At 39.3% G+C, this 21,803-nt stretch overlaps 1 protein-coding gene across 3 annotated transcripts in view; it reads right to left on the bottom strand.

The window, feature by feature from the left end:
• nbas (NBAS subunit of NRZ tethering complex) overlaps positions 1-21,803 on the bottom strand; it is a 163,170-nt gene that overhangs the window by 62,256 nt on the left and 79,111 nt on the right. For all 3 annotated transcript variants that reach the window (XM_061704380.1, XM_061704379.1, XM_061704381.1), the window contains 5 exons: positions 21,490-21,603; positions 18,544-18,667; positions 10,896-10,972; positions 9,480-9,617; positions 1,940-2,163 (listed from right to left, as the gene is read on the bottom strand). In XM_061704380.1, coding sequence (XP_061560364.1) covers positions 1,940-2,163; positions 9,480-9,617; positions 10,896-10,972; positions 18,544-18,667; positions 21,490-21,603 — 677 coding nt within the window. The remainder of the gene's footprint in view (positions 1-1,939; positions 2,164-9,479; positions 9,618-10,895; positions 10,973-18,543; positions 18,668-21,489; positions 21,604-21,803) is intronic.

The raw sequence follows: 21,803 nt of genomic DNA, 5'->3' as shown, positions 1-21,803 counted from the left end.
ATCAAACAGTACCATAATTTAGTACCTAAATGCATCCTTGGGACCGCGCGGGAGTGGAATATTTGGCGATTTTCCATGGCACAATTGAACACAGCAGTGCACGTACAAGAGCGCAATGACGTCCCTCACAACAAATCAGCATGATTGCAGTGAAAGCGCTCAAAGGTTTGGCGCAAAAGTAGAGTGGTCCTTGTAAAGCACAATCCATAGCAACAGATTAATAATCTGCACGATGGCAGATCAGAAGCAACGTGAAGGCACAGAACCAGGCCATGCCGAGTCTAAAAAATGGGTTTAAATTCCAGCATTCATATGAGACAATCTTTCGTAAATTGATAAACGGTACAGAATAGCGAAGACAGCGGTCCCTTCAATGTTACTGTTGGTAATACGTGCAGAGTGAAAAGCTTGTCTTTTTAATTTGCCTTAGTTATCATAATACATTGTAACACAATTACTGTTTATCTTCATTCCTTGTATTATTTTTTTATCTTTGTCAGTGTGCAGTTCATTGCAAAGAAGTTTGCTTTGCAGTTTGTAATACTTAAATTATTGATTTCTATTATTTATAACTTTATTCATTTTTACCCCATCCTCTTTTGCGCATTAGTTTTAAATTTAGGATGTTGTTTTGTTATATTGGTAAAGTCTATATATTGAAAACTACATGTTAAATTAAAAAAAAGACATTTTATTATGAAACATATTTAAACATTTACTGCCACATAAACGCACACAAAAGTAACATAAATTGGTACCGTTGAGTACCGGTACCGATCCCAGGTACCATACCAGTTAAAATGTGAAAGGTACCCATCCCTACACCCACACACACATGGATATGTCTCAAAGCAAATGCCAACATGATTAATTCGGACTGATACAGTCTTCCCCCGCTATGTTGCTAGATATATATTAAAAAAAAGTTTTGCCATCAAAATTTTGTCCCGGATTTTGTACAAAAAACATGGGTGACTTGTCCATTCACTTCCCGGAATCAATACGCATTCATCTTAAGCATTTCGTAAATTGTGTAAAAAAGTTTTAACAGATGGATGGCAAGGTGTGTTCCACAATGCAAGGTTTAATTACCAACTCAATGCAATAACACTCCCGGTTTGCTCTCAGCAACATCAGCCCAACATATCCTGTCAAAAGTCTCCACACTTCTTGGGCCACATAGTGGCTTACGCCAATGTTGCCTCAACTTGTCCAAGTGTTGGCGAGCAGACTGGGAGGCTTGTTATTCCTTTGAGTTGTTAAAAAAAAAAGCTTGAATTTTGGAATAAACCATGATGTTAAATGCTTATTTAGCCACTTTGTTAGTCATATATTTATTGCACACATTTTGTGTATGTAAAGCTATAGCTATTCTCTATAAAGTGTGTATTTTTTGTTAATATATTTGGGTGTGCGGCACGTTGAACGACAGGTTAGCACATCTGCCTCACAGTTCTGAGGACCGGTGTTCAAATCCCGGCCCCGCCCGTGTGGAGTTTGCATATTCTCCCCGTGCCTGGGTGGGTTTTCTCCGGGCACTCTGGTTTCCTCCCACGTCCCCAAAAAAAACATGTGTGCTAGGTTGATCGAAGACTCTAAATTGCCCGTAGGTGTGAATGTGAGTGCGAATGGTTGTTTGTTTATATGTGCCCTGCGATTGGCTGGCGACCAGTTCAGGGTGTACCCCGCCTCTCGCCCGAAGACAGCTGGGATAGGCTCCGGCACGCCCGCGACCCTAGTGAGGAGAAGCGATACGGAAAGTGGATGGATGGATATTTGGGTGTCTGGAACAGATTAATTGGATTTACATGTTTTTGTTATGGGAACTATTGCGTTGGTACTATTTGGTTTTAGTCAGACTTTCCACAATGGATTAATTACAAAAGCTGAGGTTCCACAATATTTTTCCCGCAGTCGGCATGTTGTGTGTCAGACTCACTCAGCCAGGCCGAGGATGGTCTCCTTCTTGTAGTTGGGGTCTGAGCTGAAGCGCTGAACGTCCACGCCGCGGCCCAGACCCTGCAGCACCTGCGCCTGCGTTAAGTCGGTCAGCCGCTCGTTGTACGCGTGGAGCTGCGCGATCAGCTTCTGCAGGTCCTCGGGCCAGCCCGAGTACGCAGATACATGCTGGGTGACCAGACGGATCAGCACCTTTGGGTCAACCTGCCAGGAGGAAGAAGAGGAAGAGGAGGGAGTCATGCGGACATGTCGGCATAGGCTGCTAATTACGCCATTTTATTCTCAAGCTAATCGCCTAGTGTGAATCTCTCTGGGAACAAATTAACATAAAAGCGAGGCTAAAAAAAGTATAACGCTTAAAGTGCTGAACATATGTGTTAGGTACTGCTGCAGGTTGTTCAAGTCAAATCTCAAATTTGCTATCTTCCAAGATTGAGTAGTATCGGAGGAATACTAAACTGCCCATCAAGGACCCCCAGGATCTATTTTATGTAGTTTTCCTTGTAAATTTGACATTAATGTAGTCTAATGTAAAAAATATGCAAACCTTGTGGAATGCCACCACTTTTCTATATTAATGTCCAGTCATTGTGACTCAAATTTGTACTTCGGAACACGCTTTATAATCTATCAGTAACATTCGCTAAAGCACTAGCATACTTTTTTAAATATTTGTATGAAAACCACAAACAAACATTTCTTCAGATTTTATTTTGTAATAATCATGTAATCATGCTTTGTAATAATCATTTATTAGACAGTGTTTAGTGTTTGTGTTTTTTTTTCTTTTTCTGCCATACAGAACAAAAGAACAATTGTGTCATTTAAATATGAAGGGCAATTAGGTACACAGTGCCGGTGGAGAAAGTGTGTGTAACCGATTTGTGGACAAAGTGTCCCGAGGGTTTATTGTTACGGCCCACGTTGCACCCGATGAACTCAACGAGTTCCATGCTTTTCCACTGCAAAACTAATGAGGCTATTTTCCTTTTTCTTTTGGCCCCCAAAATGGCTTCCAGGGAAGCCAGTACACCAACCAAACGCGCCAAAGCCTCGTTTCTTCAATTTCGCTGAGAGGAACACAACAACTGGGGCGTCTGAAGGCAATTCAATACCAGCGCCTCGTTCCGTCTTCCGGCGTGCTTGGAAAAATACGGCCAAAATGTACCGAGCCGCCTTAATGGCCACCGTGATTCAGGCCTGGGGCGGGAAATTGGACCTCGGGAACATGTCGTCAGCTTCCCCATTCTAATTCATCCGACTCAATGTTTAGCGGTAGCTCATCAGCTTGCAGGAAGAGATGGGCTATTGCTTGATCGTATTTGCATAAGATAATTATACCATGAAAGGCTTTGCTGTGCGTGCGTATGTGTGCAACTTTAAAATGAGGCCTTTGCTGCTTTGCTCTCTGGCAGATTCACCATTCAAAAGTTAGGGCAGGAAGGGGATAATTAAGTCATAAGCCAAACAGAAGAGTCAGGTAGACATTATCCAACAGTGTTTTACTGGAACTTCCTGGATTTTGTGGGTAAATTAGCATTATACAACATCGTGTTTTTGTGAATAAGATAATTTTTTTAAATGTGTGAGTTTTTTTTGGGTTTTTTTGTGAGCCATCTAGAGAGAGAGAGAGAGAGAGAGAGAGAGAGAGAGAGAGAGAGAGAGAGAGAGAGAGAGAGAGAGAGAGAGAGAGAGAGAGAGAGAGAGAGAGAGAGAGTGTTTGGTGCACGGGGGTTTTTCATTGTCTGATTGAGAGCTTTTTGTGGTATGTGTTTACAAATAAAAGTTTTTTGTGTGTGAGAAAAGTTTTCTGGTACGTGAGAGTTTTTCTGGTAAGTGTGAGAGGTTTTGACGGGGTTTGGTGTAAGAGGTTTTTCAGTTGTATGTGAGTTTCTGGGAGTGTGTCAGGTTTTTGGGTGTACGAAATCACGGGCCAACACGGGCTGCTGTCCGACTTTTAACTGGAGTATGCAGGCAAGAGCACATCTCTCCTGTACTGTCGTATCTACAGTGACCAGCAACACATTTTAGAATTAATGTTAAAATTATACTGTTTCCTTATAAAGCACTGAATGGGCTCGCTCCAACCTATCTCTCTGACCTTTTACTTCCATATACTCCAATGCAGTCACTGAGCCGCCCGCGTGCATCGAGACAGAGCATAGACATTGCGTTCCACTTGTGACAGAGCATAGAAATCGCAGTCCACTCATGTCTATCGGCAATAGCTAGACCAGAAGTGATGTTGGCCCCATGGTGTGAGGGTCCAATACTATTTCATGGGCGCAAGAATTCAAGGCCCTACCTTGGCCCTCTGTTTTGCATTGCAAGAGGACCTACTGCACATGTCAAACATTTAATGAGAGGCAATGGCTAAAGAGACTGGAGCCCCAAAACACAACGAAATAAACTAATTTTAATCATCATTAACTGTATACTATTTGTCGTGCTTATCTTAAAGTAAATATGAATACATTTTGAAATATTGTTATAATAATATTTCATTTTCATTAATCAATTTTTGTGACGCAACTGTCACCACTTGGGATGGGTCGCTTTCATGCCCCCTGAAGATACAATGCGTGTTTGTGAAGAGATTCTAGAAGTCGCCACTCACTCCCTCCCTATTTATACGCCTGCACTGTTTACACTATTAGCGCTAATGAGTGCACTGACTGCTAACTATCCCATAACTACTACTCATTAAAATCATTACGAGCTCGCTCTCTGGAGAGTGGAAATATGCTGTCCTTCATACACCAAAGAGCCGCACGTGGTTGGTGTTGGATGTAGACTTGTTGTAGCAGCATGTGGTTCCTTGACTGAGGTTATTATTGTCCATTCTATTCCAAGTAAACAATTGTACTATGTATGTGATCGTGAGTCAGCTCAGTGTTTAGTTGAAATGGGGTCGCGGCTGTCGTGTTAGTCGGGAAACCTAAGACCCATCGCACACCGGGTGACTCGGACGAAACTGACTTAACTGCCGCACAGTGCGAGTGGTTCGGTAAAATTCATGATTAGCCGACCGTTGGCAACTGTTTTTTCACCGATTCATTGCAGATGTAACAGCTATCAAAAATGCATCTGAGCTTTCACACACACACACACACACACACACACATACACACACACACAAAATCTTTTCCAGGTTTTAAACATAAGCGAGACCCATTTATTTCAATTGAATTCTACAGGTGGTCACAATCATGTTGGAAAATGATTAAAAATGATTTATCTTGGTGTCATTGTTTTTTAACTCACAAAAACTATGAACAGGGATGTGTAGACTTTTTTTTTTAATATCCATTCTATATCAGATCTGAAGTTGGAAATTATAAAATTAGACATGAATCCCCTTCCTTGGGAAGTTTCATTACATTTGCCTTAACCTGCTTAAAAAAAAAAAAAAAAAAAAAAAAAAAAGGAAGAGAGGCAGACACAAACGACCCAGAGGGTTCAAGTCACTCAATGCGGGTGATTTATACGCGTGACGGTATTCCCGCGCCAGCATGCCATTAGTCTGTGTGATCAATAGTCTGGGAGAGACAGATAAATGCCCAGGTGAGGAAAGTTCTCTTTACGCAGTGCACAATTGACGAGGGCAGGTTATGCGTCATTAAACATGGGAAAAAAGGGTGCATTGTGCTACCGGCGGAGCAATCACGACAGAAAGTGAGCACTTAAGAAGTCGGCATATTGAAAACTTCTAGTGAGAGCAAAGTGGATATCGGCTCGTTGTGCCGTTGGGATGCAATGGAAAAGAAGCCGCTCGCACCTGTGCGTGTGTGACGAGTGGATGGGAAGGCGTGCCAAAAGGCTTTGGAAGTCAAACGCTTGTGACGGAATGTTGGAGATGTGAGTAAGTGTTGGAGGGGGGGGAAACAGCTAGAGAGCTGCAAAAGATTAAACATGATAAGTGACAAGAAACTAAAGGGATGGTGCGCGATAGCAGATGTGTCACTGCAGGATGACAAGATTATTTAAAGCGAACCTCGTGGTGACGCTGCATTTTTAAACAGTAAAAGGAGGCAGGGGACACCCTGAACTGGTTGCCAGCCAATTGCAGGGCAATGATTCATATAATATTAGGTATTTATAATTATTTGATAATATAATAAGTATTTATAATATTAATATTAGGATTGTTATGTATGTGTATTTTATTTCAATGTATTTTGATTTTGTCCTAATTTACAATTTTTTATTTTAATTATAAACAAAATACTTTCTTATTTTAAAATATATTTTCACTACAAATGCATTTAGGATAAAGGGCCATTTGAATGTCATATTTGTGTGGTGGTAGTGGTGGTGGTCTCATGGAATCAACACTCCAGTCTACACTGAAAGATGTTCCTAATATTTTGTCCATTTTAGCAGTATGATGTGAGTGTACATACTCAAAATCACTGCGGCGGAATTTTGCTCGCACTCACCGTGTCAAGTTCAATATCTCCTGTCTAGTGTTGCGTGAAAACATGCTGTTGATTTTTAATGCTGAAAAAAAACCAAAAAACAAATCAAACACCTCGATTCAGCCCTCTGAGAACTCCGCCGCTATTTGCAACTAAATGACTTCGGTCCCTCGAGTGTTTGAGGTCTTATTGGGGTGCCTATGAAATTATGTGATAAAGACGAAAGGATTCAACAAGAGCGTTAACATAGACCGGCCGTGCAGTGGGACACAAACACACACAAACAAAATACAGGAATAAAAATGTATGCTATCCATACAGGACACAATATAGTGACAGATACGGAGAGATAAAGACAGACATTAGATAGCTAGCTGGATAGCTGGATAGCTAGATAGACATAGATCGATGTATAGACAGACAGACACACAGTAGATAGATCGGGTGAGAGATAAAGAGGGATAAAGAAATGCAGTATAGTTAGAGATTGAGAAATAGAGAAAGAGAAAAAGATAAAAGGCGACAGAGAGATAGGGAGCTAGAGAGAGATAGAGATAAATTGCCATCATAATCCAATCTGGATCAGATCTGGATTAAACCTGTCTTGGTGTTTCAGCTTCTGATATTGCCAACTCCCAAAATTTGGCAAATATTTAAAACGAGGTGATTATTTGTAGATGATAAACGCTTACAAATGTGTAATCCGGAACAGATCTGGATTAGTCTTGATTTGACAGTGACAGTGAGGACACATTTTTAAAAAAAAAAGGAGATTTGGTAGATTTAAGTAGACAAATGAGCTGCCTGAATACAGTCTGGATCATATTGGGATGAAATGCAAATTCTGTTCAAATTGGATAAGAAGATACAATCCGGGTTAAACTCGGTTTCAGTTTACTAGTTCTGACAATGAACACACTTTGCACAACTTCGCACATTTTGTTGAAAGCATATTTTGCCGAGATTTAATGATCCAAATTTGTAGACGGAGATTGTAATGTGAACAAGATATTTATGACATAAAGCAGCCAGGATCAGATTTGGATTAAAGCTGTTTTAACGTTACAGCCTCTGATACTGCATAGATATGAGAAATTTGGGTTCAAATCAGGTAAAATCTTTTTCAATTGGGATTTTACCAGCCAGTCAAATGCACAATCTGGATCAAAGATGGATTAAATTTGGCAAAACTATAACAATTGCAGGGATTTCTGTATTTTACATGAATTTCAGTGAAATGTGTAATCTGAATCGAATACAGGCTATTAATCCTAAACACACATTGCACATTTTTTAAGGCAGATCAAATTCAACAGATTAAAACTGTATTTTATTTTAAACATTACATTGTTGTCATAATACAAATGGGATCAGATCTGGATTAAACCTGTTTGTGGTACAGCTTCTGATCATGCCTACACATTGCAAATTTTATTTGAGTTATTTATGTTTTGGCAAACATTTAAGGGTCTGAAAATTCTTTATAATGAACAAATGCTGAATCCAGAAATGTAATCTGGATCTGATTGTGATTGAATCTGGTTTGATATTACACATTTGCACATTGCAAATTTCGTTCCAATCAGATCAGACTTCTGAACACGTTAACTTGGATTTTACCCGCCAGTTAAATGAGGAATCTGGATAAGAATTGGATTAAATTTGATAACACTAAATTATAAAAACAAATTCTGGGATTAGGTGAATTTTATAATTGTAGTGTTAGCGCATAGCTACATAGAGTGGGAAGTACTCGGAGACAGTTTGGCATATCAAACACATGCTAATAAAAATATGTTATAGCGTATGTGAGCATTTGTGCAAGCCTGTCACACATCATATCTGAAATGACATATCACCGTTTTAAAGAGACTGCGAGGACAGCAGAGTGCAAAACAAGCACACAGACAAATAATGTCGCAGGAGAGAACAGACGGCCTGCAAATAATAAAAAGAGAGGACGCAGAAAGCAATTCATTAAAGTTAACTGATGGGGGTGAGAAAATGAGGCACAAACTCACAAATGAGTGAGTGAATAGAAAGGGTTTAAAGGGCCCAATGGTTCTACTTCCCTACAGCTAATCATTCAGTGGAAAAAGTTTTCACGACCCCATCAAGCAGAGTTGAAGCTGCACCCGCGAGTCGCTCTTCTGCCGCCCCAAGACAAAGCTAAAACAAACCAAGTAAGTAAGAAAAGACCCTCAAGCGCAAGAGTTCCCAAAGCCGTCTTAAAATTGTCAACGACAAAATCGATGAGGCAACAAACAATCGTAATGGCCAAATTCAAGGAAATGTTTCATCCCTACCCACATTGTTTTTAGACAACAAAATGTAGTAAGATCATACATAAGCACAACAAAACCTTTGAACATGTTACATTTGTCAATGGGCGCCAAATTTGGATTGAATTCGGATGAAACCTTGTTTGTCATTACAACTTCCAACCCTGCATGCACATTATGTTTTTGGTTCTGTCAGAGCTGTTGGCATCTAGAAGATTAAATTGTGACAAATATGACAAATATCTGGATCAGATCCAGATTAAACTTGCCTTGACATTTGGTTGCTTTGAGCCTGTACGGACATCGCAAAGTTGTTTCAAATTTGACATACTTGCCTTTTAAGATCTTGTAGGCTACATTACATGAGGCCCGCCACGTCATTGGCCTTGAGTTTGGTTTACACTTTCTCGGCAATCTCTCTGTTAAATTTACAATAACTTGTAGCTTTGGTAGTCAATCGAGCAGGAGTGTTCGTACACCGCATCCCCACTTTTCCCGACACTGAACGTCAGCTGGGAGCCACTTATAGTTTTCACTTCGAGTGGCCTCTTTTTTTCCACCTTTGTCTTTTAAATCCAACATTTTGCCTCCCAGCTCGCACCTGAGATTAACCCCCCCCGAGGGCTCCCTTTTGCGTCCCACTTCAAGAAAAAAGGTCTAGGCCATTTCCTTTCTTTTCCTCCACCACTATCATCCTCACTGGTGTGCTCTAGTTCTTTTCACTTGTTGAATTATTTGATGGGTTTTAAGACGTCATCAAGCCAATGCTTCGCATCAAGTATGAATGTTTATGAAACAAGAGAGCAGTGCTTTGTCAGACCTGGTAGAGTGTGTGCTTCTTGTCCTTAAAGCAGGGCAGCAGGCGGCTGTAGATCTGCAGGGAGTAATAGTAAGCGGCCAGCTGGAGAGACAAGGCTGTGTGGCACTGCTGCTCGAAACACTGGTTGGCATCCAGGACCTGCACAGAAAAAAATATGACATATTAGATTTTTAAGCCATGATTTTGTGGGTTTTTACAGTATACGGGAAAGTCATAAATTAGAATTGCGCGCTTCAGTGGGGTACCATATTGTGCCTCAACATGTCGGACGGTACTGAAGTCTAGAACAATTCACACGTCGCAGAGAGAACAAATCCCTGTGAGTATTGTCGTATGCTTGGTTTGTATCTGTTGCTGCTCAGTGTGTGCTAATTAGCAGTTGTTCTAAGGTTTAAAAATGACTGCAAACAATATGCTATTTTTTTGTTAGCCTGTCTATGGTGTTTCACCTTTTTTGTTAGCATTAAGCTAGCAGGCTTTCTTTTGACAAAATGGTTTGGTTGAGCAGTTTGGTGTTTAACTATACAGTGTTTAATTATCTTTTGTCAGTTTCACAGTAAACCAACTGGGAGTGACAGATGTCTCTTATTTGGAGAACTGTGCAAGCAAGACATCTCAAGTCTTCAAAGTTATGCAAGTCTTCCATCTGAGAACCATAAGAAATACTTCCGTTTTAATTGTTTAAATGTGTGTAAGAGGGGTAAAACTATAAAGAAAAAAGTACATGGTTTCTCTACATTGCAGATTTTTGGGTCTGGAATGCATCCCCTTCGGACTGATTATTTTACCACCAAAAGCCCTTTTTCAGTCTTGTTGTTTTATAGTTTGAGGTGTGACAAAAGCAAAAAATAGTAGCGTCAATTCTGTTCTTATATTGTCACCGAACACAATATTTAGTGGGCCTTGAAAGATCAGTCAAAATGCGGATGACGGCAAGATTAAATTCAATTCAACTCAATTTATTTAGGCTAGCACCTTGAGATGCAGCATCTTGTTTTCGAGCGGGTCCCAAAGAAGGGGAATATGTGGAACTCTGCTTTGAAAACGCCTGGCAGTCAATGAGTTGTAGATTAAATCCAAATGTATTGAATTTAAAAGTGAAATACAACTGAGAATCACTGCTTTAGCCCATCTAGTAAATATTTAAACTTTTATCCTGGTGGCCTCTTGCTTGTTTCCATGTCAGATGTTGATCAGTCCATCAAGTCACAATGCTATCTAGAGTGTCACACAATTAGCGGTGGCTGACAGATGAACAATGCCAGAGAATCGCTTGCCAATGTGCTTTTTTGACCTCCTAGCAACAACAAAAATAATAATAATGAATGTTATCAATACGGGCGGAAGCTTGTTGAAATTCCGCCCACTGCTTTCACCGGGAAAGAGATGTCTGTGATGGACTTGGCGTCCGCCTACCTGAGGTAGGGCCAGTAAGTAGGCCAGTGCCAGCGTGGTGTCCCGGGGAAAGGCATCGCTGGCCAGCTGCAACAACACTGGAGACAAGAAAGGAGAGTTGGATTAACAACCAACAGGAGTTTTATCCTTTGCCGGATGAATACAGATGTCAGTCTGAGTGAGTAAGTGTGGAAAAAATAGAAGTCAAGCAGCAGCATTAAAAATCTCCCCCTTGACTTTGGCCATTCTTTCCTTTTTTTAATATATTATTATATATTTTTTTTTTGCTTCTGTGTGTTTCCAGCATAGAAGAGGACTCATTTATTCAAAGATTAAAAAGCAATTGCCCACTCCTGATAAATTCACTCCTCCTACTTTCATCTAAAGTGCACTTTGATGCGGTCTTGCGATGTTCGCTGTGCAACTATTTACGATATCCAATAGAATTAAGTCTCCCTCTTGACTTTGGCTATTCTTTCCATCTTTTTTTTTTTTTTTTTTTGCTTCTGCATGCTTCCAACATGGAAGAGGACTGATTTAAAGATTAAAAAGTACATGCCCACTCCTAATAAGTGCACTCCATCTGCTTTCATCTGAAGTGCACTTTGAAAGTTACCCACGAATTCCAAATAAGCCAATGCAGATCTGTGGAATGGGGGGGGTGCGGGAGGGGGGTGGGGATAAAAAAAAAAAATCAACAAGCCGTGCCCCTAAAATTAAGCTTCAAAGGTGGCACAAAAACATCAACATGCGGAACAGACATATAGCAATCTTCTTTGATAAGGGAGTGTTGTTTGCTCTTCTCCGAAAAAAAATTAAAGGAGCACTACGGAGCACTATTACAGCCGAACATCAAAAGTGGCTCAACAACCACCAAGATGTATGTCACTTGAGACATCAAAATAGCAAGCTTGGTTGATTTTGTGTAGTGTTGTTCGTGCTTCTCAAAAACAATGTAAAAAAACACAGAGGAACGCTATTAAACCAAAACATCAACAGTCACACAAATGAACGTTTTCATGCATAAGTCACTTGAAACATCGGTATAGCAAGCCTCTTTGCGGGTGTAGTGTTGTTCGCTCTTCTCACAATCAACGTTAAGCAGCAGTGCGGATAGCGTTAAGCAGCAGTGCTAATAAACCCAAACAACAACAGTCACGCAAATTCACATTAATATGAAAAAGTCACGTGAAACATCGGTAAAGCAATCCTTTTTGTCTGTGCAGTGTTGTTCGCTCTTTTCGAAAACAATGTCAATTACCAAAAACAGTATAATTTTGAGTTCATTGACTGGCGTACAAAGGGTGGGGGCGGGCCGGAGGGGCCTTCTTTCTTGGGGAAAATTAGGTCACAACAATCAGAATCAGAATCAGAATCATCTTTATTTGCCAAGTATGTCCAAAACACACAAGGAATTTGTCTCAGGTAGTTGGAGCCGCTCTAGTACAACAGACAGTCAATTTACAGAACACTTTGGGGACATAAAGACATTGACAAAAAACAATTGTGCAAAAAGATGCAGAGTCCTCTAGCACTTAGAGCAGTTCGAACGACTAATATTGCAATAGTCCGGTGCAATGACCATTGTGCAAAGGGCGCCGAGACTTCAAGGAGTGTATGCGGTTTAAAGTGACGAGTAGTGCGATCATCTGGGACAATGTTGGTTGTGCAAATGTTACAGATACTCCTCAATCAGTGTGCAAATGGAGCAGATGCTACTCTGGCATGAGTAAAACCTCTTATCAAGGGGAAATTATGTGTAACATCAGAATAGCAATGTTTGAGTATGTGCTATTGTTCTCGCGTCTCAAAACCAGTCAAATTGCATTCAGTTAAACCAAAACATTAACGTCAACATTTGATTAATTAATCATGATATATTTTTTTGCAGTGAGCACCCAGGAGAAATAGATGTAGTAAACTTGTAGTAACATTTATGAATACACGAGAGTGCAAATCCACTTTGGAATGACAAGAAAAAGCAGAGGAGAACGTGTCCTCAAGCAATTCCATCACCATGTGCAATTAGCTTGAGTCCCCTTTGTGCATTGCGGAAAAAAAAATATTTTCGGCATACTCCAAATTATTGGGCAAAAATCTAATGAGCCACTCTGATTTATTTCAGTATGTGCATATGTGTGGCTGAATAATTGAAATAACTGACAATACTTGTGTGGGTGGGAAGTGAAGTCATTAACCTAACCGGGGGTGTTAATCACATGGAAAAAAAAAGTGACAAAATAAAATCAAAAGATAGGGGGTGGGTGCGGGGGGGACAACCCGTCTGTAATTAAGGCTGAATTCCCAGTTTAATACACACACACATACAAATTTACACTTGGGAGCATGAAAAAGCTCTGTCAATTTTTTTTTGTTCTATTCTTTTTGCTTAGTGCTAAGTACTGTAGCTAATTTACAGATATGTGTATCAAGAAGAATGGTACGGTATATAAAAATTAAATTAATGAAAAAAACATGTAAAAACCTAATTGATTTAAATCATCATATAAGCATTATTACAAAAACAAATAAACTTGGAATGCATACATGGAAAATGTATAAACAGTTAAAAACAAACAAATGTAATTTTATTTTAGGGATAAATGCCATTAAATTATGATTATTATTTGAAAACAACCATATTTAATTAAACTGTACACAGTATGTTATGAACACAAAATAAACTAATAAAAACAAAAACAAAAAACAGAACAATAAATGAACATAGTTGCTCTCAGGAGGAATCCTCACAGGCAAACCCACGCAGGCACAGGGAGAACACCCAAACTCCACACAGCTGTGAGGCAGATGTGCTAAACAGTCGGCCACCATGGCGAAAAACACAAGATAACTCTTTGCACCCGTTATTGTCTAGTAGAAAACATCCGGACTTACAATCTTCAATCTTCTTGTCATGTCGCACGGCTCCCACAAAGTAACATTATTCCCACTAGTTAAACGTTAAAGAGCGTTAAGCGATTTGTTCTCAAGCTATTTTCAAAACTTTACATTGCTTAATAATGCATAGAAATAACATATTTATACATTAAAAAAGTAAAATAATCTGCCTCACAGTTCTGAGGACCGGGGTTCAATCCCCGGCCCCGCCTGTGTGGAGTTGGCATGTTCTCTGCCGTGCCTGCATGGGTTTTCTCCGGGCACTCCGGTTTCCTCCCACATCCCAAAAACATGCATGTGAGGTTAATTGAAGACTCTAAATTGCCCGTAGGTGTGAATGTGAGTGCAAATGGTTGTATGTTTCTATGTGCCCTGCGATTGGCTGTCAACCAGTTCAGGGTGTATCCCGCCTCCTCCCCAATGATAGCTGGAATGGGCTCCAGCACTCCCGCGACCCCTGTGAGGATAAGCGGCTCAGAAAGTGGATGGATGAATAAAAACATTTTTTAAAACATTTTAAAAGTGCTGCCTGGCAAATTGAGGCACAACTCGGTACTACACTGAAGGAACGCAAGTTTAAACCAGGACTTGTGAAAAGTATTAAAAACAAAAATGTACATTGAAGTGTTTTTTATGACTGGCTGGCAACCAGTCCAGGGTTCTACCTGGCCACGGAAAAAATAGATAAAATAATAGAGTAGAAAAATTGTGCTTTAATGTTAAAGGGCATCATGCACAATGATTAGCCAGTAACTTCACTCATTATGTTGCTTATATACTGCACACATTTATGGCCTGAATCTAAAGATAAATTCATCAGTTAATGCTTTTTTGCATGACTTTGTACTTGGAAATGTAAGCGTTAAACAAAGTATTGCAAAAAACAGTTAAATGTTATGCATGTAATTCATATCTTTGTTGTTATAAGCGTTGAGGGACCCAAAAATAATAAAAATAAACTAGCTTTTGTATTCATACGCAACGGCGAGACAGACGTAAATGTCTTTTGCGGATCGTATCGGTGAATTATGACATGAAAGCCGGCCGATACCGATCAGATCGGCGTATAGTCTACTAGTGAGTCGTATTAGAAATCCAAGAGGATGTCAAAGTCGGGCCACAAAATGCAAGACAAGATGACCGGATGCTGGAGGAGAGGAAAACAAAGACAAAAAAATAAAAAGAGGAAAAAAGGGCATCACGCAGGTTATCATCAAGCCAATGAGTGGAGCTCTCCACTTCTTTGTCTTTTTCACTCTGCTGGCCCCGCGGCTTTCAATGAGCTACACCTCCGAATGAGCTGATTACACGGCTCTCTCAAGCAACCGATACCGATCGGGACAGGAATTACCACAGGGACAAACACACACCCATCCAAAAGATAACCCTGACTTTAAAGCATACGCTATTTCGGCTCATGTTAAAAAAAAAAAAAAAAAAAAAAAAAAAAAAAAAAAAAAAAAAGAAAAGAAACAAACACTGGCTGTGAGCAAAAGCAACTGTGTTCATAAGTCAACAGGGTTCATGCACTTTTACAGCCATATCCAACAAATTGCTGAGTGAGGCAGATGAGTGAAACAATAGGTCACCATGCTGCCCTGGACTAAAAAATTTTTTTTATTTCATAGGTGCATTACAAAAATAGATAACCGTGCTATAAACATACATATTTCTTGAAAAAATTAACATGAATGCATGGGTGGCGGAGAAGTATTTTCTCATCTCAATTAGCTACAATTAGTGTTGCACGATTATGGCCAAAATAATAATAACAATTATTTTTATCAATATTGTAATCATAATTATTAATCACGATTATTCCACATTAGGGAAAACAAATCTTTTTTTTTTTGCAGTATTTTTAAACAAACGTAAAAGTTTTCAGTGTGAAATGAATCGTTAGACAATAATAAATAGCTAATACAAAAACAAAAAAAATACCCCAAAACAATTCTACTTTACCAAAGGCTACCTGAATAAATGTGCTATTACAAAGTGCAATCAGGAATTGCAGCTTAATGGAAGCAAATACATTTAATGCATATAACGCAATAACATTAGTTATAAGCACCAACTATTCATTTGAAAATCCCAGTCTCAATATAGTAAATTGTCAAGGACGGTACGTCTCCGTTGTTCTGCTTGACCATCGGTTCAGTCGTCCAGGGTCGCTAACTGCAAAGAACTCGTCAGTTGCGATTACCCTCTCTATTTACTTCTAGCGTTGTTGTTTTGTACTGTGGTCAGGACAGCCGAATAGTTGAAGTCAAGGTAGCTGCTACAAGTGTAAATAGTGTCTTACTGTGACACGCCACCTCTCCGCAAACATGCTGAGAGGGCCAACTTCAAAATAAAAGCTTCATATATTACTTCTCTACATTGGAGATCAATGCCATTTTAAGCTTTTATTTTGAAGTTCGCCACAGAGCGCGGTGCGGCGCTTAATGAAGCCTTAACCATACTGGCTGACTCGGTTGCGGACACTGCTGCATATGAAGTACTTTTCATATGCAGCAGTGCCCGGATTTTAAAAGTTAAAAAAAATGGCCGACGAGCAGGCTCATTTAATCGTGGCAGCCATAATCGCAATCACGGTTAAAATTCGATTAATTGTCCAGCCCTAGTTAGTATGTACTCTATTTTTCAAACAAACAAATAACATTGCTGATAGATTGAATTGGATAGTTTATGCATGGCCAATAGTTCGTTTCATGAATGTACTTGTATAGACATTCATTCATAGCACTTTTCTTGGTAGAAGGGTTCATCACGCACACTTTTATACAACCCCAATTCCAATGAAATTGGGAAGTTGTGTTAAACAAATAAAAACAGAATACAATGATTTGCAAATCACTTTCAACAAATATTTAATTGAATACACTACAAAGACAGGATATTTAATGTTCAAACTGATAAACCGTAGTGTTTTTAGCCATTAACTTCGACTTTTATGGCTGCAACATGTTCCAAAAAAGGTGGCAAAAAAGACTGAGAAAGTTGAGGAATGCTCATCAAGCACCTGTTTGGAACATCCCACAGGTGAACAGGCTAATTGGGAACAGGTGGATGCCATGATTGGGTATAAAAGCAGCTTCCCTGAATTGCTCAGTCATTCACAAGCAAAGTGCGTGAGAAAACAGTTTAACAGTGCAACAGTTTAAGGACAATGTTCCTCAACGTACAATTGGAATTTAGGAATTTCATCATCTACGGTCAATATCATCATCAAAAGGTTCAGAGAATCTGGAGAAATCACTCCATGTAAGCGGCAAGGCCAAAAACCAACATTGCCCGTGACCTTCGATCCCTCAGGCGGCACTATTCAATTAAAATAGGTCGAACATGATTTGTAAATCATTGTATTCTGTTTTTATTTATGTTTAACACAACTTCCCAATTGGGGTTGTACTTGCATGTTAATTATATTATATATTTTAATTTCCTATATCCACTACTGCTACTGAAATGACAGAAATTTCCCCATTGTGACACTAATAAAGGTTATCTTGTATTACAATTATTCATTATTATTAATAATATAATTTTAACCTGACCCTGTTCTCAGACGACATATCCAGTGACGTATGAAGTCATTTCCGTTTCAGGGGGCGTCTTGTGAGGCCGTGAATTATTTTAGGTCGTATTAATTGGCTTGTTATTTTGTTGTTCAAACTTGGGTTAGTTTCTGCTGGAACGCGGTTCCAGCCAGACCTATGTGACAAGTGAACTGTATAACCCAATCACTTATTTCGGTGTTTTGCGACTTCATGACACGATAGCTTAGCAATTAGCATCATGCTTTTCCCTCTTTGCCTACCCCACTGCCCGCCGTCCGTGATAACAAACGATACAAAGAAGCATATTAAGAAGTGTAGCTTATTCGTTACCATAGAGGGGATGATGAGGGACTTACAATGCGTTGACACTGGACGCAAAGAGAACCTTTTCCTCTGCTGTTTGGAAGCCGGAGCATGCTCATCTAATAAAATAGCGTACCCCCAAGCAGCTTTTTTTCCCCCTCTCTCTTTTCATCACGGTGGTCGGACACAACGCCATGCTGGCCGGTAATGTCGGATGCTGGATTTTTTTCTCCCCCAATATCTGGAACATTAGGTGTTATTGCTGTAATGAGTCCGCGTTCAGTGATTTCCGTAACAAAATACGGACATTCCGTAACATTTGCCAGCTCTGTTGCTCAGTTTTATTTTATTTTATTTTTTTAATATTATTGTTATGGCAGCATGGTATATACACACTAACTCACTCATTTACACATGCACACACACACTCCCACCCACCCACAGGCATGCAAGCATGCACGCTCACCTTTAATTAAACATTCAGTTCCTCACTCACTAAGGTCACAACCGAATTGGTTTGCTCACAGGTGATGTATTAGTATTTTTATCAATGCAACTGGGTGTAAAAACAACAGATTACAGCCTCGTCAACACACACGCATCGTGCGTGTTTGTGCAAGTGTGTGGGTCACTCTCCACTCATGTCATTATTAATTACGTCCCTTATCAGAGCCTGGTGGACAAAACTCAATCAATGTGTTTATTTTCTTAAAGGCCATCTCTACAAGTGTGTTTTCGGCGAGAGTGATTGGTCCAGCCATCTGGTACCAATTAACCGCTTTCCTGACACATCACAATGCCGCATCAGAGGAAGGTGAATTCAAGGGTACGTATTATGAAAATATTTTACTTTTTGTATTTTGGCATTATACGGTTGTTTAATACCGTAGGATTTAAACAATGTTCACCTTCTGTGGCAGGAAATAAGGTCGCCCCTTCCGTTTTGGCCTCGGCCAGTTTGCCAGTCCTCAGCAACACCTCGGCGAAGTTCTCGGGGGGAACATCTTTGTAGGACGAATACACGTCTTGACTCTGATAGATAAAGACACACCCGAGAGGAAAGACTGTTAAAGAACAGCAGGAGAATTCCCACAAAAAGTTTCTAACTTGCACAGTTTGCACAAAAGTATTGGGACATGTAGCCATTTGTAGGTCATTCCACAGGTGTTTGATATAAAAAATTAAAAAAAAAACATTTGACCATTTATTCCATATGCTTGATATCGAGCTTAAGTTTCAAGTCCTAGTATGCTCTTTGTCCTCACTAGTAAAACAATTCAGGGCAATAGTTGAACAACTGTTTTTTACTAATATTTTTTTTCCACTACTAGTGCCATTTTTGGTATATATGTACGCAATTAAACCTTACAACTCTACTGTGCTGCACTAGCAACACTATGAGGCCCAACTAGTAGGCATTTGTCACGCACTAGTACCCTTCTGGACCAAAGTGCCCAGTAGGTTTGCCTCACAAGTAACATGTAGTTGTTCTAGTTTCCCCAAAGATGTCCTACTAGTATGCAGAAATGCCGTACAGTTGTGAGAAAAAAAAACATTATTACTGAGACAGTCATTCTACTAATGCGCTGAATTGTCGAATAACTGCTCAAACATTTTTTTGTCAAAGTTTATTCGATACCTTTGACTTCTATCTTTAGGTCCATGTACTAGTTTGCGCTTTGTCCTTACTAGTAGGACAATTTGGGCATCCAACTAATACAACTATATGTTACTAGTGAGACAAAACTGTGCAGTAGATGTACCACTAGTTTACTATATGTCGTTAACTTCTAATGCTTCTAATGCTGCTGTCTAGCAGTCCTAGTAGCACACAGATGTCAACTAGTGTACAGTTTCGCCTCACTAGTAACATGCAGTTGTCCTAATAGTATGCCAGAGTTGTCCTACTAGTGTGCAGAAATGTCATACAGTAGTGGAAAAAACTTGAGTGGTAAGGCACAGTCCTTCTACCGTTGTGTCTCAGAGTTAAAAAAATAAAAAATAAAAAAAATAAAAATAAAATAAAAATCAGACCAGGGTAATCCTTTTCCCAGCATTAAAGGTCAAGCTCCTCTTTTACATGATTTTTTTCTATTTGTGTTGACAGTTAGCTTTTTTTCCCTGCATGCAGCTGCTCCTTTGTTTTTGTTTTTTCCTCACAACATGTCAAATCGTGTTGGATGTTACGCCGCTGCTCCTCTTCTTCCTCTCACACCGACGTCTCCCAAATTGCTTTTGGCATTAAAATGTATTAGCGAAATCAATATTAATTTATTCCCAGCCTCGTTTTTTATTTTATTTTATTTTGAGCTGTTTGAAGTAATCGGAAGGAGGATGAAAATCTAATTAAACGCCTCAAGTCGTGAACCCACTCAGGCATATTTGCTGTAATTTAAGAATGTTGCCCGAGGCAAGGAGGGGTAATAATAAGCGCAACAAGAATGGGGGGGGGGGGGGTTTATGGGGGGGAAATAAGAATGGAAATTCATTGACAACCACTGTGTATCCGAGTGGGCATCATCTAATTGTTTATGATAGTATACAGTATGTACAGTGGATGTTTAAAAAATAATAAAAATAATAAAAACAAGTTGATATAAAGCCTCTTTTACACAGAGGTCCAGAGAATTACCACATAAGTTACAACCTAACTAATGTTTATCACAATTTCTATGTGATTTTTAGTATAAAATATTTCTAAATTTTCTACAAGAACAGGCTGAAGTAGGTTTTACAAGTTAGAATTAAGATATGAATGTCTCCAGTGTATTTAGTAGATGTGGGTTAGTACTTTAGCTATACAGCTAATGCTTAGGCTAACATTTGATAACTATTGCTAATCACATTTTTATATGAGGATTTTTGTACAAAATCCTAATAAATCCACAAGAACAGGTTAAATTTGGAACATGAATGTCGTTATTTTGGTTATTTACAGAGGATATGGGTTACTTCAAAGAGGCTAATGCTTTGGCCTTTGCTAATCTTTTTATGTCAATCAGCCTTTTAGATAAGGACTTTTGTACAAAATCCAATAACATTTTCATGAGAACAGGCTGAATTAGGTTGTCTCAGTCTGACCCAAAATATGAATGGCAATATTGGAGTAATTAAAGTAGATATCGGTTACTTGTTCATGACATGCTAATGTTTAGACTAACTAGTGTTAATCACATATTTATCTGATGATTTTTGTACAAATTCTTATTTATTTTTCGCAGAACAGGCTGAATTTGTTTGTCTACTTTAGAATCTTTATTTTGGTTACTCAATGTGAATATGGGTTACTTCAGAGAGGCTATTGCTACGACTAAGGCTAAACTAGTGTCAATCAGCCTTTTATCTGATGATTTTTGGAAAAATTATCTTACTAATTTTTCACAAGTAGAGACTGACTTTAGTTATCCAAGTTGGAATCAAATCATGAATTTCTTTATTTGGGTTATTTACGGTGGATACAGGTTACTTCAAAGAGGCTAATGCTAAGGCTAAAGCTAAGAATAGTGATAAAAACGCGTTGAACTGTAGATATCGGATGATTTTTGTACAAATTCCTTAAAACAAAAAATACAAAATAAAAACAGACTGAATTAGGTTCTCCAAGTTGGAAACAAAACACGAATGTTTCGGGAGGATATGGGTTACTTCAAATCGGCTAAAGCTAATGTGATAACTAGTGTTCATAATATGTTTATGTAATGATTTTTGTACAAAACCCTACAAAACTGACAAGTCAGGACTGTACTACTAGGATAGTCACTTTTCCAAAATATGTCTCCTTGGAATTAGAAGCGAAATAATTTAATAATTGATCTGGAGAGTTCAGATTGGGCCCCCCATCTGCATCCACTCACCAGGTCTACATAGGGAAGGTCAATGAGCTCTTGATAGAAGGAGCAACAACCTTGTCGTTCCAGCTTGGAATTCTCACTTGAGCGATTCTTGCTGGCGGCTCCGTCGCCTGGACACTGAAAAACACAAAATCAAAATAAACTTTATTCAACATGTTTCTCGTTGCCTTACGGAAAGCCAACAACTCTGCACATAAATATCAGCAGCAAACCCAGGATCATCCATCTCTACACCCAGGCATCCACTGGGCAAGTCCAGCCTCCGGCAAAGGACGAGATGCTGAACTATTCAACAGGCAGGCTCGTCAGTTGTGCAC

The sequence above is a fragment of the Phycodurus eques genome, chromosome 18 (assembly GCF_024500275.1).
Source record: "Phycodurus eques isolate BA_2022a chromosome 18, UOR_Pequ_1.1, whole genome shotgun sequence".
Classification (NCBI taxonomy): Eukaryota; Metazoa; Chordata; class Actinopteri; order Syngnathiformes; family Syngnathidae; genus Phycodurus; species Phycodurus eques.
Note: the sequence above shows the minus strand (reverse complement) of the source record. Positions and strands in the feature narration are given on the sequence as shown.